The sequence below is a fragment of the Heterodontus francisci genome, chromosome 28 (genome assembly GCF_036365525.1).
Source record: "Heterodontus francisci isolate sHetFra1 chromosome 28, sHetFra1.hap1, whole genome shotgun sequence".
In the NCBI taxonomy this organism is placed as follows: Eukaryota; Metazoa; Chordata; class Chondrichthyes; order Heterodontiformes; family Heterodontidae; genus Heterodontus; species Heterodontus francisci.
Window position 1 is genome coordinate 7,171,240 of NC_090398.1, and position 21,048 is coordinate 7,192,287.

General features: G+C 53.5%; 1 protein-coding gene across 1 annotated transcript in view; it reads right to left on the reverse strand.

Annotated features, from left to right (window-relative positions):
- Nucleotides 1-21,048, reverse strand: part of LOC137385203 (matrix metalloproteinase-17-like) — a 103,695-nt gene that overhangs the window by 53,540 nt on the left and 29,107 nt on the right. Inside the window, exon 2 of the mRNA XM_068060192.1 lies at nucleotides 15,309-15,441. Coding sequence (XP_067916293.1) covers nucleotides 15,309-15,441 — 133 coding nt within the window. The remainder of the gene's footprint in view (nucleotides 1-15,308; nucleotides 15,442-21,048) is intronic.

Consider the following 21,048-nt stretch of genomic DNA (forward strand, 5'->3'; position numbering starts at 1 on the left):
GAGGAGGTTAGAGATAGGGAGGGGTGTAGAGGCTGGAGGAGGTTAGAGATAGGGAGGGGTGCGATCATGAAGAATTTGGAACACACATCTGAGAATTTAAAAATCGAGGCTAGTCCGGACCGGGAGTCAGTTTAGGTCACTGAAGACAAGGGATACTGGGTGAATGGAACTTGGTTAGACCACACTCGGAGCACTGTGCACAGTTCCGTTCTCCGTATCCCTCAGTTAGACCACACTCGGAGCACTGTGCACAGTTCCGGTCTCCATATCCCTCAGTTAGACCACACTCGGAGCACTGTGCACAGTTCCGTTCTCCATATCCCTCGGTTAGACCACACTCGGAGCACTGTGCACAGTTCCAGTCTCCATATCCCTCGGTTAGACCACACTCGGAGCACTGTGCACAGTTCCGGTCTCCATATCCCTCGGTTAGACCACACTCGGAGCACTGTGCACAGTTCCAGTCTCCATATCCCTCAGTTAGACCACACTCGGAGCACTGTGCACAGTTCCGGTCTCCGTATCCCTCAGTTAGACCACACTCGGAGCACTGTGCACAGTTCCAGTCTCCATATCCCTCAGTTAGACCACACTTGGAGCACTGTGCACAGTTCCGGTCTCCATATCCCTCAGTTAGACCACACTCGGAGCACTGTGCACAGTTCCAGTCTCCATATCCCTCAGTTAGACCACACTTGGAGCACTGTGCACAGTTCCAGTCTCCATATCCCTCTGTTAGACCACACTCGGAGCACTGTGCACAGTTCCGGTCTCCATATCCCTCGGTTAGACCACACTCGGAGCACTGTGCACAGTTCCGGTCTCCATATCCCTCGGTTAGACCACACTCGGAGCACTGTGCACAGTTCCAGTCTCCATATCCCTCAGTTAGACCACACTCGGAGCACTGTGCACAGTTCCGGTCTCCAAATCCCTCGGTTAGACCACACTCGGAGCACTGTTCACAGTTCCAGTCTCCATATCCCTCAGTTAGACCACACTCGGAGCACTGTGCACAGTTCCGGTCTCCATATCCCTCAGTTAGACCACACTTGGAGCACTGTGCACAGTTCCGGTCTCCATATCCCTCAGTTAGACCACACTCGGAGCACTGTGCACAGTTCCAGTCTCCATATCCCTCAGTTAGACCACACTTGGAGCACTGTGCACAGTTCCAGTCTCCATATCCCTCTGTTAGACCACACTCGGAGCACTGTGCACAGTTCCGGTCTCCATATCCCTCGGTTAGACCACACTCGGAGCACTGTGCACAGTTCCGGTCTCCATATCCCTCGGTTAGACCACACTCGGAGCACTGTGCACAGTTCCAGTCTCCATATCCCTCAGTTAGACCACACTCGGAGCACTGTGCACAGTTCCGGTCTCCAAATCCCTCGGTTAGACCACACTCGGAGCACTGTTCACAGTTCCAGTCTCCATATCCCTCAGTTAGACCACACTCGGAGCACTGTGCACAGTTCCGGTCTCCAAATCCCTTGGTTAGACCACACTCGGAGCACTGTTCAAAGTTCCGGTCTCCATATCCCTCAGTTAGACCACACTCGGAGCACTGTGCACAGTTCCGGTCTCCATATCCCTCAGTTAGACCACACTCGGAGCACTGTGCACAGTTCCAGTCTCCATATCCCTCAGTTAGACCACACTCGGAGCACTGTGCACAGTTCCGGTCTCCATATCCCTCAGTTAGACCACACTCGGAGCACTGTGCACAGTTCCGGTCTCCATATCCCTCGGTTAGACCACACTCGGAGCACTGTGCAAAGTTCCGGTCTCCATATCCCTCGGTTAGACCACACTCGGAGCACTGTTCACAGTTCCGGTCTCCATATCCCTCGGTTAGACCACACTCGGAGCACTGTTCACAGTTCCAGTCTCCATATCCCTCAGTTAGACCACACTCGGAGCACTGTGCACAGTTCCGGTCTCCATATCCCTCAGTTAGACCACACTCGGAGCACTGTGCACAGTTCCGGTCTCCATATCCCTCGGTTAGACCACACTCGGAGCACTGTGCAAAGTTCCGGTCTCCATATCCCTCGGTTAGACCACACTCGGAGCACTGTTCACAGTTCCGGTCTCCATATCCCTCGGTTAGACCACACTCGGAGCACTGTGCAAAGTTCCGGTCTCCATATCCCTCGGTTAGACCACACACGGAGCACTGTGCACAGTTCCGGTCTCCGTATCCCTCAGTTAGACAACACAAGGAGCACTGTGCACAGTTCCAGTCTCCATATCCCTCAGTTAGACCACGCTCGGAGCACTGTGCACAGTTCCAGTCTCCGTATCCCTCGGTTAGACCACACTCGGAGCACTGTGCACAGTTCCAGTCTCCATATCCCTCGGTTAGACCACACAAGGAGCACTGTGCACAGTTCCAGTCTCCATATCCCTCAGTTAGACCACACTCGGTGCACTGTGCACAGTTCCGGTCTCCATATCCCTCAGTTAGACCACACTGGGAGCACTGTGCACAGTTCCGGTCTCCATATCCCTCGGTTAGACCACACTCGGAGCACTGGGCACAGTTCCGGTCTCCATATCCCTCGGTTAGACCACACTCGGAGCACTGTGCACAGTTCCGGTCTCCGTATCCCTCAGTTAGACCACACAAGGAGCACTGTGCACAGTTCCAGTCTCCGTATCCCTCGGTTAGACCACACTCGGAGCACTGTGCACAGTTCCGGTCTCCATATCCCTCGGTTAGACCACACTCGGAGCACTGTGCACAGTTCCGGTCTCCATATCCCTCGGTTAGACCACACTCGGAGCACTGTGCACAGTTCCGGTCTCCGTATCCCTCAGTTAGACCACACAAGGAGCACTGTGCACAGTTCCAGTCTCCGTATCCCTCGGTTAGACCACACTCGGAGCACTGTGCACAGTTCCAGTCTCCATATCCCTCAGTTAGACCAACTCGGAGCACTGTGCACAGTTCCAGTCTCCGTATCCCTCGGTTAGACCACACTCGGAGCACTGTGCACAGTTCCAGTCTCCATATCCCTCAGTTAGACCACACTCGGAGCACTGTGCACAGTTCCAGTCTCCATATCCCTCGGTTAGACCACACTTGGAGCACTGTGCACAGTTCCAGTCTCCATATCCCTCGGTTAGACCACACAAGGAGCACTGTGCACAGTTCCAGTCTCCATATCCCTCAGTTAGACCACACTCGGAGCACTGTGTACAGTTCCAGTCTCCATATCCCTCAGTTAGACCAACTCGGAGCACTGTGCACAGTTCCAGTCTCCATATCCCTCAGTTAGACCACACTCGGAGCACTGTGCACAGTTCCAGTCTCCATATCCCTCAGTTAGACCACACTCGGAGCACTGTGTACAGTTCCAGTCTCCATATCCCTCAGTTAGACCAACTCGGAGCACTGTGCACAGTTCCAGTCTCCATATCCCTCAGTTAGACCACACTCGGAGCACTGTGCACAGTTCCGGTCTCCATCTCCCTCAGTTAGACCACACTCGGAGCACTGTGCACAGTTCCGGTCTCCATATCCCTCGGTTAGACCACACTCGGAGCACTGTGCACGGTTCCGGTCTCCATATCCCTCGGTTAGACCACACTCGGAGCACTGTGCACAGTTCCAGTCTCCATATCCCTCGGTTAGACCACACTCGGAGCACTGTGTACAGTTCCAGTCTCCATATCCCTCAGTTAGACCACATTCGGAGCACTGTGCACAGTTCCGGTCTCCAAATCCCTCGGTTAGACCACACTCGGAGCACTGTTCACAGTTCCGGTCTCCATATCCCTCAGTTAGACCACACTCGGAGCACTGTGCACAGTTCCGGTCTCCATATCCCTCAGTTAGACCACACTCGGAGCACTGTGCACAGTTCCGGTCTCCATATCCCTCAGTTAGACCACACTCGGAGCACTGTGCACAGTTCCGGTCTCCATATCCCTCGGTTAGACCACACTTGGAGCACTGTGCACAGTTCCGGTCTCCATATCCCTCAGTTAGACCACACTCGGAGCACTGTGCACAGTTCCAATCTCCATATCCCTCAGTTAGACCACACTCGGAGCACTGTGCACAGTTCCAGTCTCCATATCCCTCAGTTAGACCACACTCGGAGCACTGTGCACAGTTTCAGTCTCAATATCCCTCAGTTAGACCACACTCGGAGCACTGTGCACAGTTCCAGTCTCCATATCCCTCAGTTAGACCACACAAGGAGCACTGTGCACAGTTCCAGTCTCCATATCCCTCAGTTAGACCACACTTGGAGCACTGTGCACAGTTCCGGTCTCCATATCCCTCGGTTAGACCACACTCGGAGCACTGTGTACAGTTCCAGTCTCCATATCCCTCAGTTAGACCACATTCGGAGCACTGTGCACAGTTCCGGTCTCCATATCCCTCAGTTAGACCACTTTCGGAGCACTGTGCACAGTTCCAGTCTCCATATCCCTCAGTTAGACCACACTCGGAGCACTGTGTACAGTTCCAGTCTCCATATCCCTCGGTTAGACCACACTCGGAGCACTGTGCACAGTTCCAGTCTCCATATCCCTCAGTTAGACCACACTCGGAGCACTGTGTACAGTTCCAGTCTCCATATCCCTCAGTTAGACCACATTCGGAGCACTGTGCACAGTACCGGTCTCCATATCCCTCAGTTAGACCACACTCGGAGCACTGTGCACAGTTCCAGTCTCCATATCCCTCGGTTAGACCACACTCGGAGCACTGTGCACAGTTCCAGTCTCCATATCCCTCAGTTAGACCACACTCGGAGCACTGTGCACAGTTCCGGTCTCCCTATCCCTCAGTTAGACCACATTCGGAGCACTGTGCACAGTTCCAGTCTCCATATCCCTCGGTTAGACCACACTCGGAGCACTGTGCACAGTTCCAGTCTCCATATCCCTCAGTTAGACCACACTCGGAGCACTGTGCACAGTTCCAGTCTCCATATCCCTCAGTTAGACCACACTCGGAGCACTGTGCACAGTTCCAGTCTCCATATCCCTCGGTTAGACCACACTCGGAGCACTGTGCACAGTTCCTGTCTCCATATCCCTCAGTTAGACCACACTCGGAGCACTGTGCACAGTTCCAGTCTCCATATCCCTCGGTTAGACCACACTCGGAGCACTGTGCACAGTTCCAGTCTCCATATCCCTCAGTTAGACCACACTCGGAGCACTGTGCACAGTTCCGGTCTCCATATCCCTCGGTTAGACCACACTCGGAGCACTGTGCACAGTTCCGGTCTCCATATCCCTCAGTTCGACCACACTCGGAGCACTGTGCACAGTTCCAGTCTCCATATCCCTCGGTTAGACCAAACTTGGAGCACTGTGCACAGTTCCAGTCTCCATTTCCCTCGGTTAGACCAAACTCGGAGCACTGTGCACAGTTCCGGTCTCCATATCCCTCGGTTAGACCACACTCGGAGCACTGTGCACAGTTCCGGTCTCCATATCCCTCGGTTAGACCACACTCGGAGCACTGTGCACAGTTCCAGTCTCCATATCCCTCAGTTGGACCACACTCGGAGCACTGTGCACAGTTCCAGTCTCCATATCCCTCTGTTAGACCACACTCGGAGCACTGTGTACAGTTCCAGTCTCCATATCCCTCAGTTAGACCACACTCGGAGCACTGTGCACAGTTCCAGTCTCCATATCCCTCGGTTAGACCACACTCGGAGCAGTGTGTACAGTTCCAGTCTCCATATCCCTCAGTTAGACCACACTCGGAGCACTGTGCACAGTTCCAGTCTCCATATCCCTCAGTTAGACCACACTCGGAGCACTGTGCACAGTTCCAGTCTCCATATCCCTCAGTTAGACCACACTCGGAGCACTGTGCACAGTTCCAGTCTCCATATCCCTTGGTTAGACCACACTCGGAGCACTGTGCACAGTTCCAGTCTCCATATCCCTCGGTTAGACCACACTCGGAGCACTGTGCACAGTTCCGGTCTCCATATCCCTCGGTTAGACCACACTCGGAGCACTGTGCACAGTTCCAGTCTGCATATCCCTCGGTTAGACCACATTCGGAGCACTGTGCACAGTTCCAGTCTCCATATCCCTCGGTTAGACCACACTCGGAGCACTGTGCACAGTTCCAGTCTGCATATCCCTCGGTTAGGCCACACTCGGAGCACTGTGCACAGTTCCAGTCTCCATATCCCTCGGTTAGACCACACTCGGAGCACTGTGCACAGTTCCAGTCTCCATATCCCTTGGTTAGACCACACTCGGAGCACTGTGCACAGTTCCAGTCTCCATATCCCTCGGTTAGACCACACTCGGAGCACTGTGCACAGTTCCAGTCTCCATATCCCTCAGTTAGACCACACTCGGAGCACTGTGCACAGTTCCGGTCTCCATATCCCTCGGTTAGACCACACTCGGAGCACTGTGCACAGTTCCAGTCTCCGTATCCCTCGGTTAGACCACACTCAGAGCACTGTGCACAGTTCCGGTCTCCGTATCCCTCAGTTAGACCACACAAGGAGCACTGTGTACAGTTCCGGTCTCCGTATCCCTCAGTTAGACCACACTCGGAGCACTGTGCACAGTTCCAGTCTCCATATCCCTCGGTTAGACCACACTCGGAGCACTGTGCACAGTTCCGGTCTCCAAATCCCTCGGTTAGACCACACTCGGAGCACTGTTCACAGTTCCGGTCTCCATATCCCTCAGTTAGACCACACTCGGAGCACTGTGCACAGTTCCGGTCTCCATATCCCTCAGTTAGACCACACTCGGAGCACTGTGCACAGTTCCGGTCTCCATAACCCTCAGTTAGACCACACTCGGAGCACTGTGCACAGTTCCGGTCTCCGTATCCCTCAGTTAGACCACACAAGGAGCACTGTGCACAGTTCCAGTCTCCATATCCCTCAGTTAGACCACACTTGGAGCACTGTGCACAGTTCCGGTCTCCATATCCCTCGGTTAGACCACACTCGGAGCACTGTGTACAGTTCCAGTCTCCATATCCCTCGGTTAGACCACACTCGGAGCACTGTGTACAGTTCCAGTCTCCATATCCCTCAGTTGGACCACACTCGGAGCACTGTGCACAGTTCCGGTCTCCATATCCCTCGGTTAGACCACACTCGGAGCACTGTGCACAGTTCCAGTCTCCATATCCCTCAGTTGGACCACACTCGGAGCACTGTGCACAGTTCCAGTCTCCATATCCCTCAGTTAGACCACATTCGGAGCACTGTGCACAGTTCCGGTCTCCATATCCCTCTGTTAGACCACACTCGGAGCACTGTGCACAGTTCCGGTCTCCCTATCCCTCAGTTAGACCACATTCGGAGCACTGTGCACAGTTCCAGTCTCCATATCCCTCGGTTAGACCACACTCGGAGCACTGTGCACAGTTCCAGTCTCCATATCCCTCAGTTAGACCACACTCGGAGCACTGTGCACAGTTCCAGTCTCCATATCCCTCAGTTAGACCACACTCGGAGCACTGTGCACAGTTCCAGTCTCCATATCCCTCGGTTAGACCACACTCGGAGCACTGTGCACAGTTCCAGTCTCCATATCCTTCAGTTAGACCACACTCGGAGCACTGTGCACAGTTCCAGTCTCCATATCCCTCGGTTAGACCACACTCGGAGCACTGTGCACAGTTCCAGTCTCCATATCCCTCAGTTAGACCACACTCGGAGCACTGTGTACAGTTCCAGTCTCCATATCTCTCTGTTAGGCCACACTCGGAGCACTGTGCACAGTTCCGGTCTCCATATCCCTCAGTTAGACCACACTCGGAGCACTGTGCACAGTTCCAGTCTCCATATCCCTCGGTTAGACCAAACTTGGAGCACTGTGCACAGTTCCAGTCTCCATTTCCCTCGGTTAGACCAAACTCGGAGCACTGTGCACAGTTCCGGTCTCCATATCCCTCGGTTAGACCACACTCGGAGCACTGTGCACAGTTCCGGTCTCCATATCCCTCGGTTAGACCACACTCGGAGCACTGTGCACAGTTCCAGTCTCCATATCCCTCAGTTGGACCACACTCGGAGCACTGTGCACAGTTCCAGTCTCCATATCCCTCTGTTAGACCACACTCGGAGCACTGTGTACAGTTCCAGTCTCCATATCCCTCAGTTAGACCACACTCGGAGCACTGTGCACAGTTCCAGTCTCCATATCCCTCGGTTAGACCACACTCGGAGCAGTGTGTACAGTTCCAGTCTCCATATCCCTCAGTTAGACCACACTCGGAGCACTGTGCACAGTTCCAGTCTCCATATCCCTTGGTTAGACCACACTCGGAGCACTGTGCACAGTTCCAGTCTCCATATCCCTCGGTTAGACCACACTCGGAGCACTGTGCACAGTTCCGGTCTCCATATCCCTCGGTTAGACCACACTCGGAGCACTGTGCACAGTTCCAGTCTCCATATCCCTCGGTTAGACCACACTCGGAGCACTGTGCACAGTTCCAGTCTCCATATCCCTCGGTTAGACCACACTCGGAGCACTGTGCACAGTTCCAGTCTCCATATCCCTCGGTTAGACCACACTCGGAGCACTGTGCACAGTTCCAGTCTCCATATCCCTCGGTTAGACCACACTCGGAGCACTGTGCACAGTTCCAGTCTCCGTATCCCTCGGTTAGACCACACCCGGAGCACTGTGCACAGTTCCAGTCTCCATATCCCTCGGTTAGACCACACTCGGAGCACTGTGCACAGTTCCGGTCTCCAAATCCCTCGGTTAGACCACACTCGGAGCACTGTTCACAGTTCCGGTCTCCATATCCCTCAGTTAGACCACACTCGGAGCACTGTGCACAGTTCCGGTCTCCATATCCCTCAGTTAGACCACACGCGGAGCACTGTGCACAGTTCCAGTCTCCATATCCCTCTGTTAGACCACACTTGGAGCACTGTGCACAGTTCCAGTCTCCGTATCCCTCGGTTAGACCACACTCAGAGCACTGTGCACAGTTCCGGTCTCCGTATCCCTCAGTTAGACCACACAAGGAGCACTGTGTACAGTTCCGGTCTCCGTATCCCTCAGTTAGACCACACTCGGAGCACTGTGCACAGTTCCAGTCTCCATATCCCTCGGTTAGACCGCACTCGGAGCACTGTGCACAGTTCCGGTCTCCAAATCCCTCGGTTAGACCACACTCGGAGCACTGTTCACAGTTCCGGTCTCCATATCCCTCAGTTAGACCACACTCGGAGCACTGTGCACAGTTCCGGTCTCCATATCCCTCAGTTAGACCACACTCGGAGCACTGTGCACAGTTCCGGTCTCCATATCCCTCAGTTAGACCACACTCGGAGCACTGTGCACAGTTCCGGTCTCCGTATCCCTCAGTTAGACCACACAAGGAGCACTGTGCACAGTTCCAGTCTCCATATCCCTCAGTTAGACCACACTTGGAGCACTGTGCACAGTTCCGGTCTCCTTATCCCTCGGTTAGACCACACTCGGAGCACTGTGTACAGTTCCAGTCTCCATATCCCTCGGTTAGACCACACTCGGAGCACTGTGTACAGTTCCAGTCTCCATATCCCTCAGTTGGACCACACTCGGAGCACTGTGCACAGTTCCGGTCTCCATATCCCTCGGTTAGACCACACTCGGAGCACTGTGCACAGTTCCAGTCTCCATATCCCTCAGTTGGACCACACTCGGAGCACTGTGCACAGTTCCAGTCTCCATATCCCTCAGTTAGACCACATTCGGAGCACTGTGCACAGTTCCGGTCTCCATATCCCTCTGTTAGACCACACTCGGAGCACTGTGCACAGTTCCGGTCTCCCTATCCCTCAGTTAGACCACATTCGGAGCACTGTGCACAGTTCCAGTCTCCATATCCCTCGGTTAGACCACACTCGGAGCACTGTGCACAGTTCCAGTCTCCATATCCCTCAGTTAGACCACACTCGGAGCACTGTGCACAGTTCCAGTCTCCATATCCCTCGGTTAGACCACACTCGGAGCACTGTGCACAGTTCCAGTCTCCATATCCCTCGGTTAGACCACACTCGGAGCACTGTGCACAGTTCCAGTCTCCATATCCCTCGGTTAGACCACACTCGGAGCACTGTGCACAGTTCCGGTCTCCATATCCCTCGGTTAGACCACACTCGGAGCACTGTGCACAGTTCCAGTCTCCGTATCCCTCGGTTAGACCACACTCGGAGCACTGTGCACAGTTCCGGTCTCCGTATCCCTCAGTTAGACCACACAAGGAGCACTGTGCACAGTTCCAGTCTCCGTATCCCTCGGTTAGACCACACTCGGAGCACTGTGCACAGTTCCGGTCTCCATATCCCTCGGTTAGACCACACTCGGAGCACTGTGCACAGTTCCGGTCTCCATATCCCTCGGTTAGACCACACTCGGAGCACTGTGCACAGTTCCGGTCTCCGTATCCCTCAGTTAGACCACACAAGGAGCACTGTGCACAGTTCCAGTCTCCGTATCCCTCGGTTAGACCACACTCGGAGCACTGTGCACAGTTCCAGTCTCCATATCCCTCAGTTAGACCAACTCGGAGCACTGTGCACAGTTCCAGTCTCCGTATCCCTCGGTTAGACCACACTCGGAGCACTGTGCACAGTTCCAGTCTCCATATCCCTCGGTTAGACGACACTTGGAGCACTGTGCACAGTTCCAGTCTCCATATCCCTCGGTTAGACCACACAAGGAGCACTGTGCACAGTTCCAGTCTCCATATCCCTCAGTTAGACCACACTCGGAGCACTGTGTACAGTTCCAGTCTCCATATCCCTCAGTTAGACCACACTCGGAGCACTGTGCACAGTTCCAGTCTCCATATCCCTCGGTTAGACGACACTTGGAGCACTGTGCACAGTTCCAGTCTCCATATCCCTCGGTTAGACCACACAAGGAGCACTGTGCACAGTTCCAGTCTCCATATCCCTCAGTTAGACCACACTCGGAGCACTGTGTACAGTTCCAGTCTCCATATCCCTCAGTTAGACCAACTCGGAGCACTGTGCACAGTTCCAGTCTCCATATCCCTCAGTTAGACCACACTCGGAGCACTGTGCACAGTTCCAGTCTCCATATCCCTCAGTTAGACCACACTCGGAGCACTGTGTACAGTTCCAGTCTCCATATCCCTCAGTTAGACCAACTCGGAGCACTGTGCACAGTTCCAGTCTCCGTATCCCTCGGTTAGACCACACTCGGAGCACTGTGCACAGTTCCAGTCTCCATATCCCTCAGTTAGACCACACTCGGAGCACTGTGTACAGTTCCAGTCTCCATATCCCTCAGTTAGACCAACTCGGAGCACTGTGCACAGTTCCAGTCTCCATATCCCTCAGTTAGACCACACTCGGAGCACTGTGCACAGTTCCAGTCTCCATATCCCTCAGTTAGACCACACTCGGAGCACTGTGTACAGTTCCAGTCTCCATATCCCTCAGTTAGACCACACTTGGAGCACTGTGCACAGTTCCAGTCTCCATATCCCTCGGTTAGACCACACTCGGAGCACTGTGCACAGTTCCAGTCTCCATATCCCTCAGTTAGACCACACTCGGAGCACTGTGCACAGTTCCAGTCTCCATATCCCTCAGTTAGACCACACTCGGAGCACTGTGCACAGTTCCAGTCTCCATATCCCTCAGTTAGACCACACTCGGAGCACTGTGCACAGTTCCAGTCTCCATATCCCTCAGTTAGACCACACTCGGAGCACTGTGCACAGTTCCGGTCTCCATCTCCCTCAGTTAGACCACACTCGGAGCACTGTGCACAGTTCCGGTCTCCATATCCCTCGGTTAGACCACACTCGGAGCACTGTGCACGGTTCCGGTCTCCATATCCCTCGGTTAGACCACACTCGGAGCACTGTGCACAGTTCCAGTCTCCATATCCCTCGGTTAGACCACACTCGGAGCACTGTGCACAGTTCCGCTCTCCAAATCCCTCGGTTAGACCACACTCGGAGCACTGTTCACAGTTCCGGTCTCCATATCCCTCAGTTAGACCACACTCGGAGCACTGTGCACAGTTCCGGTCTCCATATCCCTCAGTTAGACCACACTCGGAGCACTGTGCACAGTTCCGTTCTCCATATCCCTCAGTTAGACCACACTCGGAGCACTGTGCACAGTTCCGGTCTCCGTATCCCTCAGTTAGACCACACAAGGAGCACTGTGCACAGTTCCAGTCTCCATATCCCTCAGTTAGACCACACTTGGAGCACTGTGCACAGTTCCGGTCTCCATATCCCTCGGTTAGACCACACTCGGAGCACTGTGTACAGTTCCAGTCTCCATATCCCTCGGTTAGACCACACTCGGAGCACTGTGTACAGTTCCAGTCTCCATATCCCTCGGTTAGACCACACTCGGAGCACTGTGTACAGTTCCAGTCTCCATATCCCTCGGTTAGACCACACTCGGAGCACTGTGTACAGTTCCAGTCTCCATATCCCTCGGTTAGACCACACTCGGAGCACTGTGCACAGTTCCAGTCTCCATATCCCTCAGTTAGACCACATTCGGAGCACTGTGCACAGTTCCGGTCTCCATATCCCTCAGTTAGACCACATTCGGAGCACTGTGCACAGTTCCAGTCTCCATATCCCTCAGTTAGACCACACTCGGAGCACTGTGTACAGTTCCAGTCTCCATATCCCTCGGTTAGACCACACTCGGAGCACTGTGCACAGTTCCAGTCTCCATATCCCTCGGTTAGACCACACTCGGAGCACTGTGCACAATTCCAGTCTCCATATCCCTCAGTTAGACCACACTCGGAGCACTGTGCACAGTTCCAGTCTCCATATCCCTCAGTTAGACCACACTCGGAGCACTGTGCACAGTTCCAGTCTCCATATCCCTCGGTTAGACCACACTCGGAGCACTGTGCACAGTTCCAGTCTCCATATCCCTCAGTTAGACCACACTCGGAGAACTGTGCACAGTTCCAGTCTCCATATCCCTCGGTTAGACCACACTCGGAGCACTGTGCACAGTTCCAGTCTCCATGTCCCTCGGTTAGACCACACTCAGAGCACTGTGTACAGTTCCAGTCTCCATATCTCTCTGTTAGGCCACACTCGGAGCACTGTGCACAGTTCCGGTCTCCATATCCCTCAGTTAGACCACACTCGGAGCACTGTGCACAGTTCCAGTCTCCATATCCCTCGGTTAGACCAAACTTGGAGCACTGTGCTCAGTTCCAGTCTCCATTTCCCTCGGTTAGACCAAACTCGGAGCACTGTGCACAGTTCTGGTCTCCATATCCCTCGGTTAGACCACACTCGGAGCACTGTGCACAGTTCCGGTCTCCATATCCCTCGGTTAGACCACACTCGGAGCACTGTGCACAGTTCCAGTCTCCATATCCCTCAGTTGGACCACACTCGGAGCACTGTGCACAGTTCCAGTCTCCATATCCCTCTGTTAGACCACACTCGGAGCACTGTGTACAGTTCCATTCTCCATATCCCTTGGTTAGACCACACTCGGAGCACTGTGCACAGTTCCAGTCTCCATATCCCTCTGTTAGACCACACTCGGAGCACTGTGTACAGTTCCAGTCTCCATATCCCTCAGTTAGACCACACTCGGAGCACTGTGCACAGTTCCAGTCTCCATATCCCTCGGTTAGACCACACTCGGAGCAGTGTGTACAGTTCCAGTCTCCATATCCCTCAGTTAGACCACACACAGAGAACTGTGCACAGTTCCAGTCTCCATATCCCTCAGTTAGACCACACTCGGAGCACTGTGCACAGTTCCAGTCTCCATATCCCTCAGTTAGACCACACTCGGAGCACTGTGCACAGTTCCAGTCTCCATATCCCTTGGTTAGACCACACTCGGAGCACTGTGCACAGTTCCAGTCTCCATATCCCTCGGTTAGACCACACTCGGAGCACTGTGCACAGTTCCGGTCTCCATATCCCTCGGTTAGACCACACTCGGAGCACTGTGCACAGTTCCAGTCTGCATATCCCTCGGTTAGACCACATTCGGAGCACTGTGCACAGTTCCAGTCTCCATATCCCTCGGTTAGACCACACTCGGAGCACTGTGCACAGTTCCAGTCTGCATATCCCTCGGTTAGGCCACACTCGGAGCACTGTGCACAGTTCCAGTCTCCATATCCCTCGGTTAGACCACACTCGGAGCACTGTGCACAGTTCCAGTCTCCATATCCCTTGGTTAGACCACACTCGGAGCACTGTGCACAGTTCCAGTCTCCATATCCCTCGGTTAGACCACACTCGGAGCACTGTGCACAGTTCCAGTCTCCATATCCCTCGGTTAGACCACACTCGGAGCACTGTGCACAGTTCCGGTCTCCATATCCCTCGGTTAGACCACACTCGGAGCACTGTGCACAGTTCCAGTCTCCGTATCCCTCGGTTAGACCACACTCGGACCACTGTGCACAGTTCCGGTCTCCATATCCCTCGGTTAGACCACACTCGGAGCACTGTGCACAGTTCCGGTCTCCATATCCCTCGGTTAGACCACACTCGGAGCACTGTGCACAGTTCCGGTCTCCATATCCCTCGGTTAGACCACACTCGGAGCACTGTGCACAGTTCCAGTCTCCATATCCCTCAGTTAGACCACACTCAGAGCACTGTGCACAGTTCCGGTCTCCATATCCCTCTGTTAGACCACACTCGGAGCACTGTGACACTGTGTTTGATAGGGTAGACGTAGAGATGATGTTTCCACTTGTCAGCCAGACCTGAACTAGGGCCCATCACTAGAAGACACTCACTAATAAATCCAATGGGGAATTGAGGAGAAACCTCTTTCCCCAGAGAGTGGGGAGGATGTGGAACTCACTCCCACAGGGAGTGATTGAGGTGAACAGTGTCGATGTATTTAAGGGGGAAGCTGGATTAACACAGGAGGGAGAAAGGAATGTAAGGATATGGAGAGGGGGTGGGAGGAGGATCATGTGGAGCAGGAAACCCGGCACGCAGTGGATGGGCCGAATGGCCTGTTTCTGTGCCATCAGGTTATCCCTCAGCCTTCTCTTCTCTCGAGAAAAGAGCTCCAGCCTGGTTAATCTTTCAGATAGAAAGGCATCTGATTATAGTGTGGGAAAAAGGCATTGAAGTGGACGATCAGTCACGATCAAATCAAAAGGCTGGGCAGACTCGGTAATGCAAGCCGAGGCTACGATTGGATCCTGGGACTTTCCTCATCCTTGTGACCAGGAATACACCAGGGGAGCAGACAGGGAATACACACAACACAGATTGAAAGAATACCATTCAGGAATGCTGCTAATGCTAGAGGATATCGGGCTGACCGTACCAACGGCACCTGTCACTTCAATTCCTCCAAATCTCTGCATGGATCTGATAGCATTGATCACTGTATCCCAGGTCTGCAGCTTCCCGGTAACTGTGTCCTGAGGAGGGAGGTATCCATAACGGGTCAACCAGTGCTGAGAAAATAGAAACACAAATACAGTCATTGTATCAGCTATAAACCACCGTCTACACTGTCCCCATCAAACACTCCCAGGACAGGTACAGTACAGGGGTTAGATACAGAGTAAATCTCCCTCTACACTGTCTCCATCAAACACTCCCAGGACAGGTACAGTACGGGGTTAGATACAGAGTAAAGCTCCCTCTACACTGTCCCCATCAAACACTCCCACGACAGGTTCAACGAGGTGCAGCTGACTGTGGCTGTGTGCAAAAAAAAAAGAAAAAAACCGGCACTGGCTGGGCAATTTGGGAAGCACTTCCTGCCTGCAATCAGGGGGAGCAGCTGCATCTGTGTTGCTGCAACTGCAACTGGAGAGGAGACAGCAGAGTGGAGTTACTGGAGAGGAGAGAGCAGAGCGGAGTTACTGGAGAGGAGACAGCAGAGTGGATTAACTGGAGAGGAGAGAGCAGAGTGGAGATACTGGAGAGGAGAGAGCAGAGTGGAGGTACTGGAGATGAGACAGCACAGTGGAGTAACTGGAGAGGAGACAACAGAGTAGAGTTACTGGAGATGAGAGAGCAGAGTGGAGTCACTGGAGAGGAGACAGCAGAGTGGAGTAACTGGAGAGGAGAGAGCAGAGTGGAGTTACTGGAGAGGAGAGAGCAGAATGGAGTAACTGGAGAGGAGAGAGCAGAGTGGAGTAACTGGAGAGGAGACAGCAGAGTGGAGTTACTGGAGACGAGAGAGCAGAGTGGAGTAACTGGCGAGGAGAGAGCAGAGTGGAATAACTGTGGAGGAGAGAGCAGAGTGGAGTTACTGGAGAAGGGACAGCAGAGTGGAGTAACAGGAGAGGAGACAGCAGAGTGGAGTTACTGGAGAGGAGAGAGCAGAGTGGAGTAACTGGAGAGGAGACAGCAGAGTGGAGTTACTGGAGAGGAGAGATCAGAGTGGAGTTACTGGAGACGAGAGAGCAGAGTGGAGTAACTGGAGAGGAGAGAGCAGAGTGGAGTAACTGGAGAGGAGACAGCAGAGTGGAGTTACTGGAGACGAGAGAGCAGAGTGGAGTTACTGGAGAGGAGAGAGCAGACTGGAGTAACTGGAGAGGATAGAGCAGAGTGGTGTAAATGGAAACGAGAGAGCAGAGTGGAGTAATTGGAGAGGAGAGAGCAGAGTGGAGTTACTGGAGAGGAGGGAGCAGAGGGGAGTAACTGGAGAGGTGAGAGCAGAGTGGAGTAACTGGAGAGGAGAGAGCAGAGTGGAATAACTGGAGAGGAGAGAGCAGAACGCAATAACTGGAGAGGAGAGAGCAGAGTGGAGTTACTGGAGAGGAGACAGCAGAGTGGAGTTACTGGAGACGAGAGAGCAGAGTGGAGTAACTGGTGAGGAGAGAGCAGAGTGGAGATACTGGAGAGGAGAAAGCAGAATGGAATAACTGGAGAGTTTAGAGCAGAGTGGAGTTACTGGAGAAGAGACAGCAGAGTGGAGTAACTGGAGAGGAGAGAGCAGAGTGAGGTAACTGGAGAGGAGTCATCAGAGTGGAGCTACTGGAGAGGTGAGAGCAGGGTGGAGTAACTGGAGAGGAGACAGCAGAGTGGAGTTACTGGAGAGGAGAGAGCAGAGTGGAGTAACTGGAGAGGAGAGAGCAGAGTGGAGTAACTGGAGAGGAGACAGCAGAGTGGAGTTACTGGAGACGAGAGAGCAGAGTGGATTTACTGGAGAGGAGAGAGCAGAGTGGACTAACTGGAGAGGACAGAGCAGAGCGGTGTAACTGGAGACGAGAGAGCAGAGTGGAGTAACTGGAGAGGAGATAGCAGAGTGGAGTTACTGCAGAGGAGGGAGCAGAGTGGAGTAACTGGAGAGGTGAGAGCAGAGTGGAGTTACTGGAGAGGAGAGAGCAGAGTGGAGTAACTGGAGTCGAGAGAGCAGAGTGGAGTAACTGGAGAGGAGAGAGCAGAGTGGAGTTACTGGAGAGGAGACAGCAGAGTGGAGTTACTGGAGACGAGAGAGCAGAGTGGAGTAACTGGTGAGGAGAGAGCAGAGTGGAGTTACTGGAGAGGAGACAGCAGAGTGGGGTAACTGGAGAGGAGAGAGCTGAGTGGTGTAACTGGAGAGGAGAGAGAAGAGTGGAGAAACTGGAGAGGAGAGAGAAGAGTGGCGTAACTGGAGACGAGAGAGCAGAGTGGAATAACTGGAGAGGAGACAGCAGAGTGGAGTTACTGGAGAGGAGACAGCAGAGTGGAGTTACTGGAGAGGAGGGAGCAGAGTGGAGTAACTGGAGAGGAGTCATCAGAGTGGAGTTACTGGAGAGGTGACAGCAGGGTGGAGTAACTGGAGAGGAGACAGCAGAGTGGAGTAACTGGAGAGGAGAGATCAGAGTGGAGTTACTGGAGAGGAGAGAGCAGAGTGGAGTAACTGGAGAGGAGAGAGCAGAGTGGAGTAACTGGAGAGGAGACAGCAGAGTGGAGTTACTGGAGACGAGAGAGCAGAGTGGAGTTACTGGAGAGGAGAGAGCAGAGTGGAGTAACTGGAGAGGATAGAGCAGAGTGGTGTAACTGGAGAGGAGAGAGCAGAGTGGAGTAATTGGAGAGGAGAGAGCAGAGTGGAGTTACTGGAGAGGAGGGAGCAGAGGGGAGTCACTGGAGAGGTGAGAGCAGAGTGGAGTAACGGGAGTGGAGAGAGCAGAGTGGAATAACTGGAGAGGAGAGAGCAGAACGCAATAACTGGAGAGGAGAGAGCAGAGTGGGGTAACTGGAGAGGAGAGAGCAGAGTGGTGTAACTGGAGAGGAGAGAGAAGAGTGGAGAAACTGGAGAGGAGAGAGAAGAGTGGCGTAACTGGAGACGAGAGAGCAGAGTGGAATAACTGGAGAGGAGACAGCAGAGTAGAATTACTGGAGAGGAGAGAGCAGAGTGGAGTAACTGGAGAGGAGAGAGCAGAGTGGAATAACTGTGGAGTAGAGAGCAGAGTGGAGTTACTGGAGAAGGGACAGCAGAGTGGAGTAACAGGAGAGGAGACAGCAGAGTGGAGTTACTGGAGAGGAGAGAGCAGAGTGGAGTAACTGGAGAGGAGTCATCAGAGTGGAGTTACTGGAGAGGTGAGAGCAGGGTGCAGTAACTGGAGAGGAGACAGCAGAGTGGAGTTACTGGAGAGGAGAGATCAGAGTGGAGTTACTGGAGAGGAGAGAGCAGAGTGGAGTAACTGGAGAGGAGACAGCAGAGTGGAGTTACTGGAGACGAGAGAGCAGAGTGGAGTTACTGGAGAGGAGAGAGCAGAGTGGAGTAACTGGAGAGGATAGAGCAGAGTGGTGTAACTGGAGACGAGAGAGCAGAGTGGAGTAATTGGAGAGGAGAGAGCAGAGTGGAGTTACTGGAGAGGAGTGAGCAGAGGGGAGTAACTGGAGAGGTGAGAGCAGAGTGGAATAACTGGAGAGGAGAGAGCAGAACGCAATAACTGGAGAGGAGAGAGCAGAGTGGAGTTACTGGAGAGGAGACAGCAGAGTGGAGTTACTGGAGACGAGAGAGCAGAGTGGAGTAACTGGTGAGGAGAGAGCAGAGTGGAGATACTGGAGAGGAGAAAGCAGAATGGAATAACTGGAGAGGAGATAGCAGAGTGGAGTTACTGGAGAAGGGACAGCAGAGTGGAGTAACTGGAGAGGAGAGAGCAGAGTGAGGTAACTGGAGAGGAGACAGCAGAGTGGAGTTACTGGAGAGGAGAGAGCAGAGTGGAGTAACTGGAGAGGAGAGAGCAGAGTGGAGTAACTGGAGAGGAGACAGCAGAGTGGAGTTACTGGAGACGAGAGAGCAGAGTGGATTTACTGGAGAGGAGAGAGCAGAGTGGACTAACTGGAGAGGACAGAGCAGAGCGGTGTAACTGGAGACGAGAGAGCAGAGTGGAGTAACTGGAGAGGAGAGAGCAGAGTGGAGTTACTGCAGAGGAGGGAGCAGAGTGGAGTAACTGGAGAGGTGAGAGCAGAGTGGAGTTACTGGAGAGGAGAGAGCAGAGTGGAGTAACTGGAGTCGAGAGAGCAGAGTGGAGTAACTGGAGAGGAGTGAGCAGAGTGGAATAACTGGAGAGGAGAGAGCAGAATGGAATAACTGGAGAGGAGAGAGCAGAGTCGAGTTACTGGAGAGGAGACAGCAGAGTGGAGTTACTGGAGACGAGAGAGCAGAGTGGAGTAACTGGTGAGGAGAGAGCAGAGTGGAGTTACTGGAGAGGAGACAGCAGAGTGGGGTAACTGGAGAGGAGAGAGCAGAGTGGTGTAACTGGAGAGGAGAGAGAAGAGTGGAGAAACTGGAGAGGAGAGAGAAGAGTGGCGTAACTGGAGACGAGAGAGCAGAGTGGAATAACTGGAGAGGAGACAGCAGAGTGGAGTTACTGGAGAGGAGACAGCAGAGTGGAGTTACTGGAGAGGAGGGAGCAGAGTGGAGTAACTGGAGAGGAGTCATCAGAGTGGAGTTACTGGAGAGGTGACAGCAGGGTGGAGTAACTGGAGAGGAGACAGCAGAGTGGAGTAACTGGAGAGGAGAGATCAGAGTGGAGTTACTGGAGAGGAGAGAGCAGAGTGGAGTAACTGGAGAGGAGAGAGCAGAGTGGAGTAACTGGAGAGGAGACAGCAGAGTGGAGTTACTGGAGACGAGAGAGCAGAGTGGAGTTACTGGAGAGGAGAGAGCAGAGTGGAGTAACTGGAGAGGATAGAGCAGAGTGGTGTAACTGGAGAGGAGAGAGCAGAGTGGAGTAATTGGAGAGGAGAGAGCAGAGTGGAGTTACTGGAGAGGAGGGAGCAGAGGGGAGTCACTGGAGAGGTGAGAGCAGAGTGGAGTAACGGGAGTGGAGAGAGCAGAGTGGAATCACTGGAGAGGAGAGAGCAGAACGCAATAACTGGAGAGGAGAGAGCAGAGTGGAGTTACTGGAGAGGAGACAGCAGAGTGGGGTAACTGGAGAGGAGAGAGCAGAGTGGTGTAACTGGAGAGGAGAGAGAAGAGTGGAGAAACTGGAGAGGAGAGAGAAGAGTGGCGTAACTGGAGACGAGAGAGCAGAGTGGAATAACTGGAGAGGAGACAGCAGAGTAGAATTACTGGAGAGGAGAGAGCAGAGTGGAGTAACTGGTGAGGAGAGAGCAGAGTGGAATAACTGTGGAGTAGAGAGCAGAGTGGAGTTACTGGAGAAGGGACAGCAGAGTGGAGTAACAGGAGAGGAGACAGCAGAGTGGAGTTACTGGAGAGGAGAGAGCAGAGTGGAGTAACTGGAGAGGAGTCATCAGAGTGGAGTTACTGGAGAGGTGAGAGCAGGGTGCAGTAACTGGAGAGGAGACAGCAGAGTGGAGTTACTGGAGAGGAGAGATCAGAGTGGAGTTACTGGAGAGGAGAGAGCAGAGTGGAGTAACTAAAGAGGAGAGAGCAGAGTGGAGTAACTGGAGAGGAGACAGCAGAGTGGAGTTACTGGAGACGAGAGAACAGAGTGGAGTTACTGGAGAGGAGAGAGCAGAGTGGAGTAACTGGAGAGGATAGAGCAGAGTGGTGTAACTGGAGACGAGAGAGCAGAGTGGAGTAATTGGAGAGGAGACAGCAGAGTGGAGTAAAATGAGAGGCGCGAGCAGAGTGGAATAACTGGAGAGATGAC